At 42.3% G+C, this 20,417-nt stretch overlaps 1 protein-coding gene across 3 annotated transcripts in view; it reads left to right on the plus strand.

Annotated features, from left to right (window-relative positions):
• Positions 1 to 1,285: 1,285 nt before the first annotated feature.
• The window catches only part of ADAM23 (ADAM metallopeptidase domain 23), a 177,796-nt gene continuing 158,664 nt past the window's right edge, over positions 1,286 to 20,417 (plus strand). For 2 of the 3 annotated variants that reach the window (XM_019022744.4, XM_055380410.1), the window contains exons 1-2: positions 1,288 to 1,859; positions 3,087 to 3,304. In XM_019022744.4, the coding sequence (XP_018878289.3) occupies positions 1,646 to 1,859; positions 3,087 to 3,304 (432 nt within the window). In that variant the 5' untranslated portion in view covers positions 1,288 to 1,645. Of the gene's footprint in view, positions 1,860 to 3,086; positions 3,305 to 20,417 lie in introns of all 3 variants that reach the window. The other variant, XM_055380411.2, reaches the window with a different exon arrangement.

Here is a 20,417-nt window from a genome sequence, read left to right on the forward strand (position 1 = left end):
GTGATAATAATATCCTAGCTCAACTTAGAAAGGAAGTTATCTCAGTATTTACCTAACAGTTTTGTAATGTGTGTGTGTGCGCACGCGTATATGTCTTCTTCTTTTCTCTTTGTTAAGTGAGTGGAGAAGATGGCTAACACTGAGTTCTGTCATGGCCATGGCACTTTTATACCCACATTCTTTCTTTTAATCATGGAATTCTCCACCCCAGCCCTCACCCCGTGTATGTCGGAGTAAGACAACATTGTTATCACTCAGATTGTCATTGGGAGGGTGAATAAATGAATGCTCGCATTATGAGAGTTTGGGGGCAGAAATATGCCACAGACTCTTATCTGAAGCCATCAGATTTAGTGGCTGCGAACCCACCGAAGTCAGGGATTTACATTTTTTACAGCAACGGGAGAAAACTTCCCCTTTCCTCTGCAGAAGTCAGGACTGGATCTCAAAAATAGAAATGTGTCCTCCTAAATGTGTGCCCATCCCCGTGGTTGACAAACAACGGATTTCCCAAGATAGCTGCCACACACTTGGTTTCTAATCTCTGTATTGCTTCCCAGCCAGAATGTCTAAGTCTTTCCCGAATATGCCCAGTCATACTTTCTGAACTTTTGAGCAAACACCGTCCGGCTTCTTGTGCTTTCCTCAAAGACCCCAGGCACCGGCAGGGAGGACACAGGCCGGGGCGGAGCGCCCCTGCGCGGGGGATTCCTGCCACTCCGCGCCAGCCTGCGGCGCAAACACTCTTCTCAGCCGCAGTCCCACCCGCTGCTGGCAATCTGAATGAGGAGCCGCGCTATTTTTACCTCCCCGGCTGCAATCCTTTATATTTACATGCAGGAAGCAAATAAATAAGGGATTAAGAAGGAAATGCGTGGCCTTAGTTTATCCAGAGCAGGAAGGGGTTGGAATAGGAGAGGGTATGTGAAGTCTGGGGTGGTGGAAAAGGCAGGTGGACTTCGGCTGGTTGTTTTCTCCCGATCATCCCTGTCTCTGGCCTGGAAACCCCCGTACTCTCTTTCTTCTGGCTTATCCGTGACTGCCGGCTCCCCCTCCACCGCCCCCATCTTTTGAGGTACCACCCGTCACCTCCGATGCTGCTTGGGCTGCTGCATCACTCTGCTGCTTTACCCCCTTCCCCGCCCCCCAACAAAGCATGCGCAGTGCGTTCCGGGCCAGGCAACAGCAGCAGCACAGCATCCAGCAACAGCATCAGCACCCGAAGCCCCGCTCGGGCGCGCTCTCGGGGGGCGGGGCGCACGCCCGCTTCGCGCGTCCCCGCGCCGCTCGCTCCCGCGCGCCGCCTCAGCATCCTCAGGCCCGGCGGCAGCCCCCGCAGTCGCTGAAGCGGCCGCGCCCGCAGGGGGAGGGAGTAGCCGCTGGGGAGGCTCCAAGTTGGCGGAGCGGCGAGGACCCCTGGACTGCTCTGCGTCCCGCCCCGGGAGTGGCTGCGAGGCTAGGCGAGCCGGGAAAGGGGGCGCCGCCCAGCCCCGAGCCCCGCGCCCCGTGCCCCGAGCCCGGAGCCCCCTGCCCGCCGCGGCACCATGCGCGCCGAGCCGGCGTGACCGGCTCCGCCCGCAGCCGCCCCGCAGCTAGCCCGGCGCTCTCGCCGGCCACACGGAGCGGCGCCCGGGAGCTATGAGCCATGAAGCCGCCCGGCAGCAGCTCCCGGCGGCCGCCCCTGGCGGGCTGCAGCCCTGCCGGCGCTTCCTGCGGCCCCCAACGCGGCCCCGCCGGCTCGGTGCCTGCCAGCGCCCCGGCCCGCACGCCGCCCTGCCGCCTGCTTCTCGTCCTTCTCCTGCTGCCTCCGCTCGCCGCCTCGTCCCGGCCCCGCGCCTGGGGGGCTGCTGCGCCCAGCGGTGGGTATGGCCCCGTGCCCTTTGCGTTGGCTTTCCCGCGGGGCCCTGCAGAGGAAAGCGAAGGGCGCGCGGGTCCGTGTGCTCCGGGCTTGTCCCCGGCTCGGCCTTTCCTTCCCTCCCTGCCTGTTTTTCCACCCTACTCGTTCCCAAACCCCCATTCATCCCAGTTCACTTTTGGAAGTCCATTTCTGTTGCATTCGCTAAAAACCCATTCCAATTCTTGTTGGTTCCACTGGGAGGTGTTTAGTGGATCCTGGGTCCCTCAGCGATCTCTGTGCAACTTGCGGAGGGGAAACCAGTGGATGGGAAATACAGCGAGGGAGCAAGTTGCTACTTGCGTGGTGGAACCTTAATGTGAATGCGGGGAGGATGTAGTGATAATAGTGGCAATGGGCTGTTTCCTCAAATTTCCTATCCGGCGCATTCAGTGCGGTTGGAATTAAGGTGGGGGAGGCACACTTCGGGGACCAAAGAATTAAGGTGCTGAAGACATACTTCATGCACGACCTTTGGTTCTGATTTCTCAAAGTGCTTGTCATTATAATGAACAATTAATATAATACCATCTTCTGTATATTGATGATTGGAAGTCACTGAAAGCAGAAAGCTGGCTTTGTCAGGAAAATAAAAAGAAATTGGGAAGCTGCCAGCATCTGTATCCCTACATGGCAAAGTATGTTTGCTCATCTTAAAGTTAAAAGAGAAGGGAATTGTCCATTTTGTTAAAAGAGTCGATTAATATTCGGTATCCATAAATTCAGTACTCAAGTTATCTTAGGAGCGTTCTTAGCTCTTGGATGGGATGCCACTAGGCAGAGTAGAGTTGTGTTTCTGTGGACTCAGAGAAGGGGTGGAGATCGGGGGCAGGACCCCTGAACATGTTCATTTAATGACTCTTCTTCCCTCAAGTTCATTCTACCCCCTCCCTCAACACTTAGAAGTATAGATTTGAGTGTGACTAGAAATGTATATATAAGACATAAATCAAAATAAATAGTGCACAGTTGTATAAGCCTTATTGGCTATTTATTAACTTCTCCAGGCCATTTTATTGTTGAAATAGCTTGCTTTACTCTAGCTCTACTTCTTAACTGCTTATAAATAGAAAACTTTGTGTTTGCAATTAAAGGAAAAATGCATTTTAGTGATTATGTATTTATGGGGTAAATATGTGTGTGTTTGTGTATGTTTGTATTTTCTGCTCCCCCACCCCCCTACCTCCACCAGCTCCGCATTGGAATGAAACTGCAGAAAAAAATTTGGGAGTCCTGGCAGATGAAGACAATACATTGCAACAGAATAGCAGCAGTAATATCAGTTACAGCAATGCAATGCAGAAAGAAATCACACTGCCTTCAAGACTCATATATTACATCAACCAAGACTCGGAAAGCCCTTATCACGTTCTTGACACAAAGGCAAGACACCAGCAAAAACATAATAAGGTAGGCAGGAGGCTGGCTATGCAAAAGTAACTATCATGAAGAGTTTTCCTTTGATTTGATTTTCTGCCAGAATCTGAGTTCACAAATTTTACTGCAGCATTTTATTAAGAAAGCAGTTAATATTATGATAGGGGAGAAACTGGAAGGAATTAACTTCGGATCTACTGGGATAAGACTGTTGTTTCTCTTCTCTGACTAAACTGGAACTAGAATTTTCTGACACCTGAAATGATATCCATGTATCTTTCAGGTACATTGGGCACTGAACAGTAGTTAAGTGAATGTGTTTATGATTCTAACTTGTTTCTGTGAGGCTTTATGTAAGGGTGCAGTATTCTGCCTTGATATAAAACTGCCTCCCATGATATAAAAACTGCTTTCAATCTGCACATACAAGATTGCTTCAAGAAGCTATTTGGCTGCAGTGTCTCCATCAGTCTTTCCACTTAGAAATTGAGTGTTTAAACAGTCTCTTTGTTTCTTTAATTGATCAGTAGGAGGAAAAAAAAATTTCTGTTGTATTTTCAATAGGTAAACAATTTGACATTTAAAAAGATTATGGTGACTAGACACAAATTATTTGCATAATATGAAGATCAATTTTGATTGGCATAATTCTTCAGTACCTACTCTGCATTGATTATGAGCAGTTGCTTTACTTTCAGGTTAGTTCAGAAAGTGGAACTGATATTTACCAAGGTATCAGTAGAAGACAAATGTTTAATATCCAAAGAGTTTAAGGGATCTTTTTCCCTGTGTACTATTCTTTACTTGAATTAATATTATTTTGAACCCCGAGCAGATTTACACAATGGATTATCGGTTCTTCTGTCGTTTATCGGGAGCAGAAAATAGAGTCTATATGTTAAATGTTTCATTTTGACCTGTACTTGTTCAGGTGAGAACAACAGTTAGCAATTAACTGTCTAAACATCTAGAATTTAAGAAAGTATCTGCAGTTTACATCATTGTTTTTATTAGTTTTCTAAAATATAGGTGAGTGGTAACAGTATTTATCCCCATTTTACAAATGGGGAGCTAGAAATTTAAGGCTTTTGGGTGATTTTCCTATGTTGTAAAGCAGCTAATATAAAATTCAGGTGACCTGAATGTTTAATTTTTACTATTTTTTACAAGTTAGGTCTCTGAGAAAGTGCTTCCTTCACCTTGAATATTACTGGAGAGGTGAACTTTCTTTCACATTATTTTGAAGTGGCTGCTACCCACCGTGAGATAAATGTGTCTCTGTTCTCAGCCAGCCCTTTTCTCCATAAGCTCCTATATAACTTAATGGGGTGACTAATAGGTCATGTCTAACTCATTTGTCTTATTGATAGGAGAAATGGGTGTTGTCTTTAAAGAAGAGAAATCCAAGGCCCTTTTGATAAAATGCATTGAGGCTTTTATAGCTTTCCTTATGAATGAGACCTTTTAGAGTTAAGTGGTTAGTTCTCAAACTCCAGCACCTTTGCTTAGGGTGCTGGAGGAAGGAAAAACAGCTGCCTCAAAGCCTGTTTCAAAGAATGCTCAAGCCCTCCTCAGCAGAGACTTGAAATTTCAGTGGCACTTTTTAATAACTCAGATGTTTGAGGCTATGACTAATGCTTGCCTTATAGTTTAACCTTACGTGGCTGTTTTCTTTGGTGGGACGTGGTTTGACTGTAATATACCTGACTTCCGTGATAATAAGGTTTGTTAAACCTGTACCCACCGCTTACCTAGAGGAATAGACTTCTCACTGTGGATCACCTGCTTGCCCTTGGAATGATTCTGTTTCATCCTCCCCCCTACCCTCAATTGTAGTTGGGTTTCTTTTATACTGTACTTTGAAAAGAATGTTTCTACAGAAATCGTATTTGAAAGCATTTTTCTTATTAGTTTAACTCTATAAACATTTGTTGCACCTTTCTCATATGCAAGCAGTATGCTAAGTATTCAAAGATAAGAGATAAAGGTTAAAAGGATGAAAAGACATGATCTATCCTCCAGGAGACAGGAAAATGAGATAAGCAAGATTCTAAAAGTGCTCCCGTACAGGTATAGACAGTGTTGTTGTTTGGTGGGTGCCTTGAAATTACCCTTTGTGTTCTGTGATCTCCCTTTTACTTCTGTTTTTAAGCATCTCTTGAAGTAGTTGATAAAAAGTGTTCCATCTGCTTTCTGCTGTATCTTAGGATGACTTGCTTAATAACAGTGATGAGAGACACTTGCCAGTTCTGCTGCTTTAGAAATGTTTCAGTAAGAAAGTATAGAATTTCATTTCTGCTTTTATGTAAAGAAGTTTTTAATATCTGTGTTATGTACCTTTTTTTCCCTCCCCTGATTTCATTGCACTGAAGCACATTTTAATGAAAGCCTTAGAAATGCTGAATCACTGTGCCTTTCTCATGGATCCCTAGACTGGGGGTAGAGGTGGAAATGGAAATTCCCAAATATAGGTTGCAAGGCCAAGCTCCACATTTATGTCTGAAGAAATTTCATAAATGTTCAATGTTGATCAATCTTTATTACTTTATAGCTGTGAAAGTTAACATGTTTATTAACTCTTCCAGAATTGGTGAGTGTAAAAGCAGATTGTGCAAACCACCTCTTTGCATGCTAATGTTTCTGAATGCCTTAATGTTTCTTTGTCAAACGATGTTGAAAAATCTTTTTTATCTGCATAGAGTGATGTATAACCAGTTGTCCAAACTGTGCCATTTTTTAAAGTGGAAGTGGGCACTCCTAATAATTATGCCAGGATAGTAGGCATAAACCAAGGTAGTCCAGAGCAGGCAGGGAGTTTTGACACCTTGGATCCAAATGCTGTATTCCTTGACTTTTGGTGCTTACTCAAATTCAAGATTCTTTAAAGACAATTTTATTTTCTGATGATTTATTATAAATTCTGTCTTGCTAGCTAGGAAGTCAGATTCCTGCCGTGTAGCAGTATTAGGGTCTGAAATGGAAAAATTTAATTTTGGTTTGTGTGATATTGTGAAATGTATTTGGTAATTATCCTGTTTCCTGGTACACAGCTTCGAAGACCCTTGGAATCTCCAGAGTGATGAGTGTCTTTCATATGCCAATGAGATGATGAGTGGCTGGGGGTCCCTAAATAGCTTCAGGATGGGAGCTGGTCACCAGAAAGACCAGCACATTATTAGAGGTTTGGGATTTGCACCCCACAACCCCAAAGAGAGAGGCAGAAGGTTGAGTTGATCACCAACAGCCAGTGATTTAATCAGTCATGCCTATGTAAGGAAGCATCCATAAACATCCAAAAGACTGGGTTCTGGAAACTTTTGGATAGCTGAACATGTGGAACTTCCTGGAGGGTGGAGTTCCTGGGGAGGGCATTGAAGATCCTCGCCCTATGTGTCTCTTCCATCTGGCTCTTCATCTGTATTCTTTGTAATATCTGTTATGTAAATGGTAAGTGTAAGTAAAGTATTTCCTGAGTTCTGTGAACCGCTCTAGCAAATTAATTTAAGGGAATTGTGGCTACCCTAGTTTATAGCTGATCTGTCAGGAGCACAGGCCTCCATCTGGGGCTTGAGATTGGCATCTGAAGTGGGCATCTGTAGGCTTGTGGGACTAGGCCTTCAACCAGTGGATCTGATGCTGTCTCCAGGCTAAGAGTGTCAGAATTGAATTGGAGGACACCGAGGTGGTATGTGATGGAGAATCTGCAGAATTACTTGGTGTGTGGGGAAAACCCTCCCATACATCAGATGTCAGAAGTGTTGGGTTAAGTGTTGTGTGAGACTAGAGAAGGAAAAAACATTGCTTTTTTCTTATATCTCTTACTTTGTTATCAAGATCGATCTTTTTCACTTGTAGAGACTTTTATGGGCATAAATGGAATTGTATGATTACTAAATATAAGCATTTTATTAACCATTAATGCAATATATTAATAAAATGGACCATACATTTTAAAAGCAGGAGAAACAATTTAGATTCATTCATTCATTCTGAGATAATCCTATGTGGTCTGTTCCTAGGAGAGTTAAGGAAGCTTTTCCTGAAACTTTAGTCAAAAACTACTTGTCCTGCTGGGCGTGGTGGCTCATGCCTGTAATCCCAGCACTCTGGGAGGCTGAGGCGGTTGGATCACCTGAGGTCAGGAGTTTGAGACCAGCCTGGTCAATATGGTGAAACCCCATCTCTACTAAAAAAATACAAAAATTAGCCGGGCGCAGTGGTGCGCACCTGTAATCCCAGCTACTCGGGAGACTGAGGCATGAGAATCGCTTGATCCCGGGAGGCGGAGGTTGCGGTGAGCGTCACTGCAATCCACCCTGGGCCACAGAATGAGACTCTGTCTCAAAAAACAAACAAACAAACAACCCCCCTAAAAAACTACTTGTCTTATATCATGCTCCCTTAGGATTCTCGTCTCTTCTGGTTGGGAAGGGATTGTGGAGATGCACGATGCATAGCACCGGACCTTGGGGAAAGCTGACTTTAGTTGACCTGTGTGGCTCAGTCTTTTGCTTTCTCTACTACCTACCACCCCAGGTTGAAGAGAGAGAAGTTTAAGTGAATTTAGATCTTGGTGATTATTTTTGTTTCCTTCTCTATTTTAGGATAGGACTGGTTCCACATTTCTTGACTTTCCAGAAACCAGTTGTTCCATTGTTGTTGGTATGGGACAACAGAAAGAGGAACATAGGATGAAGACTCCCACCTGTCTCTGCCATGAGATGTTAGCACACGTTTTTACAATTCTGGAACATATATTTTTATGACCTTTATTATAAGGAATTAATTTTAAAAATCAATAGAAAGTTTTATACTGTGGAACATGGGGAAAAGATTTCCCTTCTGGAAGTTTCTTTAGCAAGCCTAGACTTTATCTAAAGAGCTGCCTTTATCTAAACAGCCTTCCCAAGTTTTCCAGGTCTTCCTAAGCAGTCATTACAAAATTGTAATATATAGAATCCAGGCTTGTAATGATTTTACTTGTAATGCTTGGCATGTAGTAGGCCTTCTGTGGAATGAATTGATGATTGAACACTTATATGTTAGAGTATAGGGGTTCCCATGGAATTCATGTTATAATCAAACTAAAATTCAAAAGGACCCTCAAAATACTCAAGTATTTTTGGCACTGTGCTCCTCACTCCTACTGAGGAGAGATAATTTTGGTCTTGAGTTTTTAGCACTGCATAAGTCACACTAACTATATGCTTACACTACCTAAAGTAGCAAAAATACCTGTATCAACAATTCTTAGATAATGTCTCTCACTGCTACCCATCATTAATGTGATTGTGATAATCAAGAGCTGGTAGTTTTTGTTATTTTTATGGTGGAGCAAGATGTGTCTTTCTACTCAAATAGTTTCCAGTAAATCAGATTTACACATAGTAGGTGTTCAGTTTTGTTTGATTCAGCAGACATTTATTGAATACTTCTTTTGAATCAGGCGCTGTGCTAGACTCTGGGGAAAACGAAGAAGACTAACACTTTGTCCCTACCTTTGCTCACTGGTGGAGTGTCAGAATCAAGGTAGCCGCTGATGTGTGGTTTATGTTAGTGCAGTTACTAGTGGAAGGAACAGAAGGCTGTAGGCATCCAAAGGAGAGAATAACCGTTGCCTAGGGAAGTCAAAGAAAACCTCATAGAGGAAGAAGCAATTGAGCTGGCCCTAAAGAGCAATTAGGAGTTAAGTTTGTGCCGAAGGTGGAGAAAGGAAGAGCCACAGAATCGGCAGAGGAGAGGCTCCAGGTGCAAAGGCCTGACTTGCTTGGGTAGTAGCAGGTTATTTGGGTGGTGAGTGCAAGAAGGGGAAACTCAAGTGTAGGAAACTTCAAAGACAGAGTCTCACTCTGTTGCCCAGGCTGTAGTGCAATGGCACGACCTTGGCTCACTGCAGTCTCTGCCTCTCGGCTTCAAGCAGTTCTCCCACTTCAGCCTCCCACGTAGCTAGGACTACAGGTGTGTGCCACCACACCCAGGTAATTTTTGCATTTCAAGTAGAGATGGGGTTTCACCATGTTGGCCAGGTTGGTCTTGAACTCCTGACCTCAGGTGATCCACCCACTTTGGCCTCCCAAAGTTCTGGGATTACAGGCATAAACCACTGTGCCTGGCCTAGTGTAACATTTGTAATCAATTTTTAAATATCCTACTTAGTTCCTCTAAGAACCCAGTGACATAGGCATTTATAGACATAGCAGTTGAGATTTATAGTTAGTATCTTCAGTAAGGACAAATAGCTAGTAAATGGCAGAGAGAGCCAGGATTTGAATCCAGGTCTTCCCTTTGCAGAGCTCATGCTGAAGAGAGGTAGGGTGTATTGGGAGTGGCAGGAAGTGAAGGTGGAAGGTTGTGAAGACTGTGAAGACACAAGGGGGTCTGGATTTATTCTATATCAAATTGTAAGTCCTAGGAAGTCAAGAGATGAGCGATTGAGCATAGATGAGTGCCAATTATGTGGCTCCCCAGCGAGCTTTACTTCTAGTAGGAAGAGACAGACCATAAACATGTCCAGAGCAGCAATGACAACCACATGAAGATTTTAGGTATTGACACGTGCTTGCAGAAGATAAAAAGGCATAATATGGTAGAGAGTGGTGGGTGTGATGATTTCTCTTGAAGAATCAGAAGATTGGGCTTACGGCCCTGGATGGGAGTAATTCACCTAGGGAGTAACCCACCTACAGGTAAGACGTGGCTCCTCTTTAGATAGGATGACACATGCTGTTTACTGCAGTGCCCTCATTCTTTGTTGCTAACACTAACCCTTCTGCATTTCTGGTCCCTTTGGGCATTTGAGTTTGGATCCTTGTCTTTGATTATTCTCTTCCATAAAGTCTAGACCATTTTTGGACATTTCATCCTGGTTTGGTCCAACTGCTAACTGTGCTTTCCAGCAGCCTACAGCTGAGCTGTGCTGTTGAAAGTCTTGCTTCAGCATGTGTCCCTAAATAATGCTTTCTGCTCACGGGTTGACTCATTCCTGCTAACTATGTAACTATTAGTGTCATTCTGTCTTCACTTATTCTCAGGCTTTGTTAGCGGGGTGGACCACTGTCCTTCTCTTTACAGTTGGTGAAAAAATAACCCAAGAGGCCAGGTGCAGTGGTTCACACCTGTCATCCAGGCATTTTGGGAGGCTGAGGTGGGAGGATCACTTAAGGCTAGGAGTTTGAGAGCAACTCAGGCAACCTAGCCAGAACCTGTGTCTACAATAAGTTAAAAAAATTAAAAAGAAAAAATAACCCAAGAGCATTTGCTCAATGGTGATGCCCTGTGTGAAGGTAAATCATGCAGGAAGAGAGCTCTCCTTCCTGCCTTCCTCATCTTTCTCAGCCATGCCCCTCAGTTTTCCCAGCTATCTAAGAGTGAACCTTGGGAGTCATCTTTGACTCCTCTCTCTCCTGCCTATAAATAGTCGCTGATTAAGTCTTGACGTGTCTCCCATGACTCCATCCCTCCCCCCTTCTCTGCATTGTGTTCTTGTCATCGCCTCTGGTCTCTCTCTCTGTCAATCCATCAGTCCCACTGCTGACAGATTAATCTTTATGGAACACTTATTTCATCATGTGACTCCCTTTATCCACATTCAACAAGCATAATTTCAGCTAGATGAATTTTCCTCTTGGAGCCAGGGAGAGGATGTAAAAGTCTCTTGAGAAGAACTGCTGCTTTCCTTCTTACACCACACATTTGCTGTTCCCTTCTCCTTTCAGCATTTTTCCAGGCCTGTTTACCCAAAGGTCAGTCCATAGCAGGTTATAATTTTGGATGATTCTATTCATTTCTGTCCAAACCCTGGGGCTAGTTATAGAAAACCCCTGTGACCAGTGGCAAGAACCGAATCTATCAGGAATGTGTTCTTAGACTTTCAAGTCCAAATTCTGTTAAATTCCTGCTTCAGAACATCATGTCATCTCCATCTTTAAGATCTGAATAATTAATTGCTTGTAGAATATCAGTTTTCTAAATGAAAATATTTTATTCCTTTCAAGAATGTATACAATTATAAGGCTTTATTCATACAAAGTATTCAGTTCACAATTGATATGGGCACCCTTTAACCTTATGAAAGACTCATTCATTCATATAATTCATTCATTCAGAGTCTACTGAGTGAATTTTCAATTTTACAAGGGAGTCTTTGTATTTAGAATTTGTATAAATTCAGTATGATTTTAATTAAATTTAATGGTAGAAATGCTATTATAAAAAGGCTAGATCCAGTTATGTTTTACTCAGAATAATGAGAAATTAAAAACAATCATGTTAATTCATGGCCGATTTGAATAAAACTTTTGCTTTCTATAAAGTGACATGAGAGGTTCATTCTCCATCATAGGGCACCCCAGCCTGGGACAGATGTGAACCTGTGAATTAGCACAGTGTTTCAAATAAAGTTTTGTTATATGGGTGTCCTGTATGGCTAAAGAATATAGAGAGGCTAATTTCCTCATCTGGACCATTACACATTGATAAATTCAAGCCATGTGTATTGTGAAAGATGTTTGTTACCAAGATCTACCTTAAGATCTAAGTGTTCTCTAAGCCTTTTATTTAGAAATGAAAAGGATGGAAATTCAAACAAGTCTTCTCTGCTGATAGGCACTAATTACAGAGTAGTTAAGTTCAAACAAACCAGTGAACCAAAGTGTAAATAGAACCTTTGTATTAGTCCATTCTTACACTGCTATAAAGAACTACCTGAGACTGGGTAATTTATGAAGAAAAGAGGTTTAATTAACACATAGTTCCACAGGTCGTACTGGAAGCATGGCTAGGAGGTCTCAGGAAACTTAAAGTCTTGGTGGAAGGTGAAGGGGAAGCAAGCAAGTCTTACCATGGCATAGCAGGAAAGAGAGAGAGAGAGAAGTGCCATACACTTTTAAACCATCAGCCCTCATGAGAACTCACTGTCATGAGAACAGCATGGGGCAGTCTGTCCCCATGATCCAGTCACCTCCCACCAGGTCCCTACCCCAACACTAAGGATTACAATTCAACATGAGATTTGGGTGGGGACACAGAACCAAACCATAACATTCCACCCTAGCCCATCCCAAATCTCCTGTTCTTCTCACATTTCAAAACCAATCATACCTTCCAACAGTTCCCCCAAAGTCTTAACTCATTCCAGTGTTAACTCAAAAGTTCAAGTCCAGAGTCTCATCTGAGACAAGGCAAGTCTCTTCTACCTATGAGTCTGTAAAATAAAAAACTAGTTAGTTACTTCCAAGATACAGTGAGGGTAGAGGCAGTGGGTAAATGCTCCCATTCCAAAAGGGATACATTGGCCAAAATAAAGGGGCTACAGGCTCCATGCAAGTCCGAAACCTAGCAGGACAGTCACTAAATCTTAAAGCTCTGAAATAATTGCCTTTCTCACATCAGGGCACACTGATGCAGGGGATGGGCTGCCACAGCCTTGGGCATCTCTGCCTTTATAGCTCTGCAGGGTACAGCCTCTGTGGCTGCTTTCATGGGCTGGCATTGAGTGCCCGTGGCTTTTCTAGGTGCACGGTGCAAGCTGTTGATGGATCTACCATTCTGAGGTCTAGAGGGCAGTAACTCTCTTCTCACAGCTCCAATAGGCAGTGCCCCAGTGGGGACTATGTATGGAAGCTCCAACCAAACATTTCCCCTCTGCACTGCCCTCATAGAGGTTCTCCATGTGGGCTCTGCCCCTGCAGCAGATTTCTGCGTGGATAGCCAGGTGTTTCGTACATCCTCTGAAATCTAGGCAGAAGTTCTCAAGCCTTGACTTTTACCTTCTGCATACATGTGGGCCCAATACCACGTGGAAGCCACCAAGGCTTGAGGCTTGGACCCTCTGAAATAAGAGCTTGAGCTGTACCTTGGCTCTTTCTAGCCATGGCTGGAGCTGGAGTAGATGGATGCAGGGTACCATGTCCTGAGGCTGCACAGAGCAATGGGGCCCAGGTCTGGCCCAAGAAACCATTTTTCCCTTCTAGGCCTCCGGACCTATGATGGGAGGGGCTGCCATGAAGGTCTCTGAAATGCCTTGGAGGCATTTTCATTCACCTCCTCTTAGGCAAGCTTCTGCAGCAGGCTTGAATTTCTCCTGAGAAAATGGGTTTGTGTTTTCTGCCACATGGTCAGGCTGCAAATTTTCCAAACGTTTATGCTCTGCTTCTCTTTTAAATATAAGTTCCAGTTTCAGACCATCTCTTCATTCACGCATATGGGCACATACTTTTAGAAGCAGCCAGGCCACATCTTGAATGCTTTGCTGCTTTGAAATTTCTTCCACAAGATACCCTAAATCATCTCTCAATTTCAGTGTTCCACAGATCTCTGGAGCAGGGCACAATGCCTCCAGACTCTTTGCTAAAGCATAGCAAGAGTGATCTTTACTCCAGTTCCCAATAAGTTCCTCATTTCCATTTCAGATCACCTCAGCCTGGACTTTGCTGTCCATATCACTATCAGCATTTTGGTTAAAATCATTCGACAGGTCTGTATGAAGTTCCAGACTTTCCCACATTTTCCGGTCTTCTTCTGAGCCCTCCAAACTGTTCCAACCTCTGCCTGTTACCCAGTTCCAAAGGCGCTTCCACATTTTCCGGTTTCTTTATAACAATGTTCCACTCCTGGTACCAATTTTCTGTATTAGTTCATTCTCACACTGCTATAAAGAACTACCTGAGACTAGGTAATTTATGAAGAAAAGAAGTTTAATTGACTCACAGTTCCATAAGCTATACAGGAAGCATGACTGGGAGGTCTTAGGAAACTTATCATGGCAAAAGGCAAAGGGGAAGCATGCACACCTTACCATGGTGGAGCAGGAGAGAGAGAGCAAGCAAGGGGGGAAGTGCCACACACTTAAATCATCAGCTCTCATGAGAACTCACTCACTCTCATGAGAACTCACTCACTCTCATGAGAACAGCATGAGGGAAATCCACCCCCGAGATCCAATCACCTCCCACCAGGACCCTCCTCTAAAACTGGGGATTACAATTCAACATGAGATTTGCGTAGGGACATAGAGCCAAATCATATCAACCCTGGACTGGTGACTATGAGAGCAGGATGGGGGAAATCTGTCCCCATGATCCAGTCACTTCCCACCAGGTCCCTCCCTCAACACTGGAGATTACAATTCAACATGATATTTGCATGCAGGCACAGAGCCAATCATGTAAACCTTGGACCAGTGACTATGTTGCTCTTGAGCTTTGATCTGTAATTATATAGCTGGGCACACTCACTTTTGCTTATCTGCATGACAGTGAGAGAGTCATCCTGCCACATTAAAAAAAAAAATCTTAGATGGTAGTGAGAACAAGGTAGTCACGTATTCCTGGACCACTTCTTTTTGCCCTCAGTGGAGCTAAAGATTAAATTTAGAAGTAGTCAAATCCAGGCACAGCTAGAGACATCATAAAGAACATTCCAGAGCCTTGGAGATAGAGGTTTTTGAGTATCTGTTGAATTCCAGTGCCTGTTTTAGAACCTCCTTTCCCTTAGTGTGGTTATTTAATAATTTACTGCATCAAGTTGTAGTCTGGATCACTTAATCGGGTGCTTTGTGCTGTCTTTTAATTGTAAGCAGGCCTGCTAATACCATATACTATAATAGCTGTATTGCAGATGGGCTCCATTAACAATGTGAATCAATCAATGCTTAAGAGAGTCCTCTCTCCCCATGTTTATCCTTGCTTTTTATGTTTTCAGGTAAGTAGAATGCACGAAATCAACTTTAGCTCAACTCTCCAATGCATTGGTAATAAATATAATATATTGCCTTTCTATGGAACCTGAATGGTTTTGTTGAGGCACTTTCATATCTATAATCTCACATGGTCCTTGCAGCATAACTGCCAAGATGATTATTATTTCTGTGTTCTGGATGAGGAAATGCAACCAGAGAATGAGTCAAAAGCCCAAACAAGTCAGGTCAGTTTGCTGTAGGTCTTAAGAATTATTAGTGTGACCAAAACGACCAGGACTGTGGTTTATAGACTTCCAGTCTCTGTTTCTTTTTTCACACATCTGTGGGTTGAATAGGGAAGTTTCTGTCCTTTGTAGACACCTTTCTTCTTGATGATAAAGACCTGTGAACTAACTGCAGCTGAACTATATGCATGTGTACACACCTCACTTGGCCTTCCTCTATGACCAGCTGGTTTTCTCATCTTTTTTTTTTCCTTACCTAAATGAGTACTCCAGATAAATAACCTTGTTTAAACTACTAGCATTTTCAGAATATTTTGCTTATCTGCTTACCTTTCCTTCTTTAATTTTCATTTTCCTCTAGCAGTTTTTCCTTCTTTCTTGTATATGGAACAAAGTGGTTATGTTTGGTGTTTCCAAATAGTATGTCAGACATTCGTACCATTCTAGAAGTAGATTTTCTTTTTGTTTTGAAAAATATTTTCTAATACAGAAGTATGCTGCTTGAAGAAGTAGGTCTTCAAAATAAACTGAATTTAATTAGAACTGGTTAATATACCCTTTATTTTTTACTAATTAAGGAAATGATATACACCCAATTTAAATTTTTTGTCAGCATGTGAAATGCAGTATAGCCAGTGTTTCTACACTGACATCATATTTTGGTGCAAAGGAAGGAAATTGGCATTTTAACGATCCAATGTAGCCATTTATTTGCAGGATAAATATGATTGTGCTGCTAGGCTGTATAGAATGTCAGAAATTCCTTTGACTTCTCTCTTCTGGAGGAAGAATGGTTGGAGGTCAAGTTTCTGGAGGTCTGACAGATCAGCTGTTACCAACTATCTGGAACTGGACAAGTTACTTAGCCCCTCTAAGCCCCAGGTTCCTTATCAATCACATGGACATAATAATAGTGCCCATCCCAGAGACTGTGGCTGGCCTACATGGCATCCCCTATGTAAAGTGGTTTGCACAGTGCCTGGCATACAGGAGGTACATGGGAAATGTTACCGATTAATGACTGACCAGAGGCTTAGGGAATCCAAGTTGTGAACTGCTCTTTTAAGGGTAATTGTGAGACAGTTGTGGCGAGGGGTGATTCTCAGGGTCTTTCTGGTTGTATGGCTGCAGATGAGCTTGATTGGTCTACCTCAGACATAAGTGAACACCTAAGAAGGAGAGACTACATTGGGATGCACATGATGTCTCAGAGGCTGCAAGCCCTGGACCACATTGAAGCAGTTGTACTGTAGGGGTGTAAAGAAGTTTTCCATAAACCTTTGCCTATGATCAGGGCACTCTAAGTCAGGCTTGGATATTAGGCATTTTAGTGGGTTGTCAAGGTGAACCATTTGCTTCTTGGAGCTAATTGTCAGGATGGGTATGGTATGGCCCCAAATACTCATACTATAAATAGCACACGTTCAGATGATAATTTCCCCAAGATGTATTCCAATTAGACATCCACCCACCTCTCCTCTCTTTTCCCCAACTCACCAAACGAAACCAAACCTAAGAAATACTTTCATCTGCCTTTGGTAGTTTTCTGGCTTTGGAATGAAATGGAACAATTATAAAACCATGACAAATAGAATAGGACATAGACCTCCCAACCCAGAAGAAATTTAACAGGGTAGAAATATCAGACATAAATTCTGTTTTTATTTGGACACTAGGACAATTGAATATGTTATGACAAGGAGATAAGATTTTGGTTTTTGCGTCTTAACAGTCTTAACCAAGAAGAGTTAATACACTGATTCCCCTCTTCTTATAAATTATGGCTAAAATTATGAGAGTTAGTAAACTTGGTAATTACTGTGGACAGCCCTGTGTAATGTAATGGGGTTTCATCTCTGCAGAACGTTTAGACTGTAGTTAGAAGCATTTATCACCGTTGGACTGCATAAGTACTGTCACTTGTTCCCTTCACAACCAGTGTGATACTGAGATGATGCCGTCTTATTACTTTTGGCTTTGCAGTGGTTTGTTAAACAGTGTTTGGAAATGGTTAATTATTATTCTTTACCCTTCTGATTAACTATAACTATATCCTTATTTATTCTTTTATTTGGAATGTTAATCCTTTTAAGACCTACTAATGCATTTTAGGATTATTACCCAAATAGTATATTTATGAATTATCTTGTCTGCCATCAGATCTTAAATTTGTTTTTCCATTTAGTTTTTCAGAGTTCTTGGACTTCGCTTATATTTTCACACTGTAATGTGTTAAACATTTATTAACTTATTTGTATGAAGCACTTATTTGTGATGAAATCGTTTGAGAATCTTTGTTCTTTCACAGAAAGCATAATCTCTTCCTTGATACACAGACCTACATATCCAACTATTTAACCTATATCTCCACTTGGATGTCTTATAGGCAACTCAAGCTTAACATACCCAAAATGGAACCCTTGATTGTACGATCATCTACCCTAGCCCGTCCCTCCCAGATCCTTCCCATCTGGTTAAATGGAACATCACCTTCCAGTTGCTTAGGCCAAAAACCTTTTGCCTTCTCTTGCTCTCAAGCATCATGCCAAGCCATCAAGTTTTGTGTCCCTTTAAAAAACTATCCAGAGATCCAGCCACTTCTTCTTTGCTGCCAACCTGGTCTAACCCACTGTCTCTCACATGCACCATTAGAGTATCTTCTTCTCTTCTCCCTGATTTTGTCCCTCTCCTATCACTCTGGTTCTCCTCTGTTTCACACATATCAGGCAGAATGATCCTTTTTAAATTCTGATTGGATCATTTCACTCTTGGCTCAACCTTCAGGGATTTCCCATCTACTCAGAATGACTTTTTTATTTTTCCCACCTCCAATCATAATGTGGTCACTGAAGAAAATTAGGCTACTGTTAGTTGTTATAGTTGGTTGGCAGGAAGTACTCTTTATGTTTGTGTATTTAAACACATGCCCTAGAAAAACTAATGAGATATAAAAAGTTGGGCGCTTATAATTCTATTTTTAATTTTTGGAGGAACCTCCATAGCATTTTCCATGATGGTTGCACCATTTTATAATCTCACTGATGGTGCACAAGGGTTCCAATTCTCCACATCCTTACCAGCACTGGTTATTTTCTGTTATTTATTTTTAAAAAAATATTAGCCACTCTAATGAGTATGAAGTGGTATCTTTGTGGTTTGGTTGCATTTCCCTAATGATTAGTGATGTTGAACATCTTTTCATGTGTTTATTGGCCATTTTTACATTTTATTTGGAGAAGTGTCTTTCAATTCTTCGCTCATTTTCTAATCTAGTTGTTTGTGTTTTTTTTGGTTGTTGCTGCTGAGTTGTAGGAGTTCTTTATGTACTCTGGATATCAATCCCTTACCAGATACATGATTTGCAAATATTTTCTCCCATTCTATGGGTTGGCTTTTCATTCTGTGGGTAGAGTCCTTTGATGCACAAAAGTTTTAAATTTTGATGCAGTCCGATTTATCTGTTATTTATTTTGTTGTCTGTGCATTTGGTGTTATATTCAAGAAATCATTGCCAAATCCTATGTTATGAAGGTTTTCCCCTCTGTTTCCTGCTGAGTTTAGTCATTTTAGCTCTTATGTTTAGGACTTTGGTCCATTTTGAGTTAATTTTTAAATGGTGTAGGTTAGGGACCAACTTTATTTTGATTTTTTGCATGTGGATGTCTAGTTTTCCCAACACCATTTGTTGAAAAGACCATCCTTTCCCTTGTGAATGTTTTCCCATTTGTTTGTGTCTTCTTTAATTTCTTTCATTCTTTTTCTTCTTTTTTTTTTTTTTTTTTTTTTGGAGATGGAGTCTCCCTCTGTTGCCCAGGCTGGAGTGCAGTGGAGTGATCTCGGCTCACTGCAACATCGCCTCCTCGGTTTAAGTGATTCTCCTGCCTCAACCTCCTGAGTAGCTGGGATGACAGGCCCCCACCACCACACCTGGCTAATTTTTGTATTTTTAGAAGAGATGGGGTTTCACCATGTTGGTCAGGCTGGTCTTGAACTCCTGACCTCAAGTGACCCACCTGCCTCGGCCTCCCAAAGTGCGTGATTACAGGCGTGACCCATCGCATCTGGCCTGAGGTAGTTTCCTTCTATCTGTTTTTGCATATTTTATCTCATAAGTTTCTTTAAAAGGGAGAGCAGACTATGAGTAGAATAATTGACTGGCTGTGCAATAGATAGCCAGTTTTGGGTAAGACACTTATATCTGTAGATTTAAATTTCCTAATTTTAAAAATAAGGAGGTTGAATTAGATTTGGGAATCTCAAACTTTAGTGTGAGTTGGAACCACTTGGGGAAGTTGTTGAAAAGATTTTGAGTTTGTAGGTCTGTATGGGGTCTGGTGGTTTGCATTTTTATAAGTCTCAGGTGATTTTGATGTGGATGCGTTTGTTCTCTAGAATCCCTTATGGCTCTAAAATTCTTTGAAATATCCTCCAATAAAAGGCATTTGGGTATTTATTAGAGGACATGAAATGAGGGTATGGGCCATTGAATTAGGGATTGTTTGTTATTCCAAATCATGGTTGCATTTGTGGACAAGCTGCCTCCTGAGATTTGGGCATGTTAGATGGAGAGTAGGAATTATGAAGTGAGGACATTTATTGCTTGAAAATGAAAAGAGTAGCTGCCTTCAGGAGTGGCTGGTGTGAGATGATTCAGGGACAAAAGAGCTTTTGCAAAATAGAAGCAGAGGAGAGGGGCTAAGGAACAGTGGTCAGCAGAGAGGCTGCTGGGGGGATCACACTGCCTCGATTTATCACTAGGAAGTCCAGAAAGTCCTGATTTACCACCAGGAAGTCCAGAAACAGTCTCTGGTCTGGGAATTCTAAACAGGAGTGCTGGGAGCCTAGAGCAAAGGAATGTTACTGGAGGTGAAAAACTGATGACCAATTTGCATACACATGCACACTTACACCTGTAAAATTAGTATAAATATGTCGTATAAAATTGGTGGTTACTCTGGTATATTTACTTACACGGTCTAAGAATTCAGAGTTCATAAAAATGTAATATGAAAAGTGAAAATTTCTCTCCCAGCACGCCCCAAAGGCTGTTACATTTCTGTTTTTAGTTCTCACAACGTTAAATAATTTATCTCTACCCTATTTTTAGATCCTTCAACCTAAGTACTATCTTTTGTCTGCCTGCTCTGAAAGGCAAAGACTGTATCACACTACGGTGTTCTTCCCCTTTTCGCCCTACCACTTCGATTTTTCTTCCTTACTTATT

The sequence above is a fragment of the Gorilla gorilla genome, chromosome 11, assembly GCF_029281585.2.
Source record: "Gorilla gorilla gorilla isolate KB3781 chromosome 11, NHGRI_mGorGor1-v2.1_pri, whole genome shotgun sequence".
NCBI lineage: Eukaryota > Metazoa > Chordata > Mammalia > Primates > Hominidae > Gorilla > Gorilla gorilla.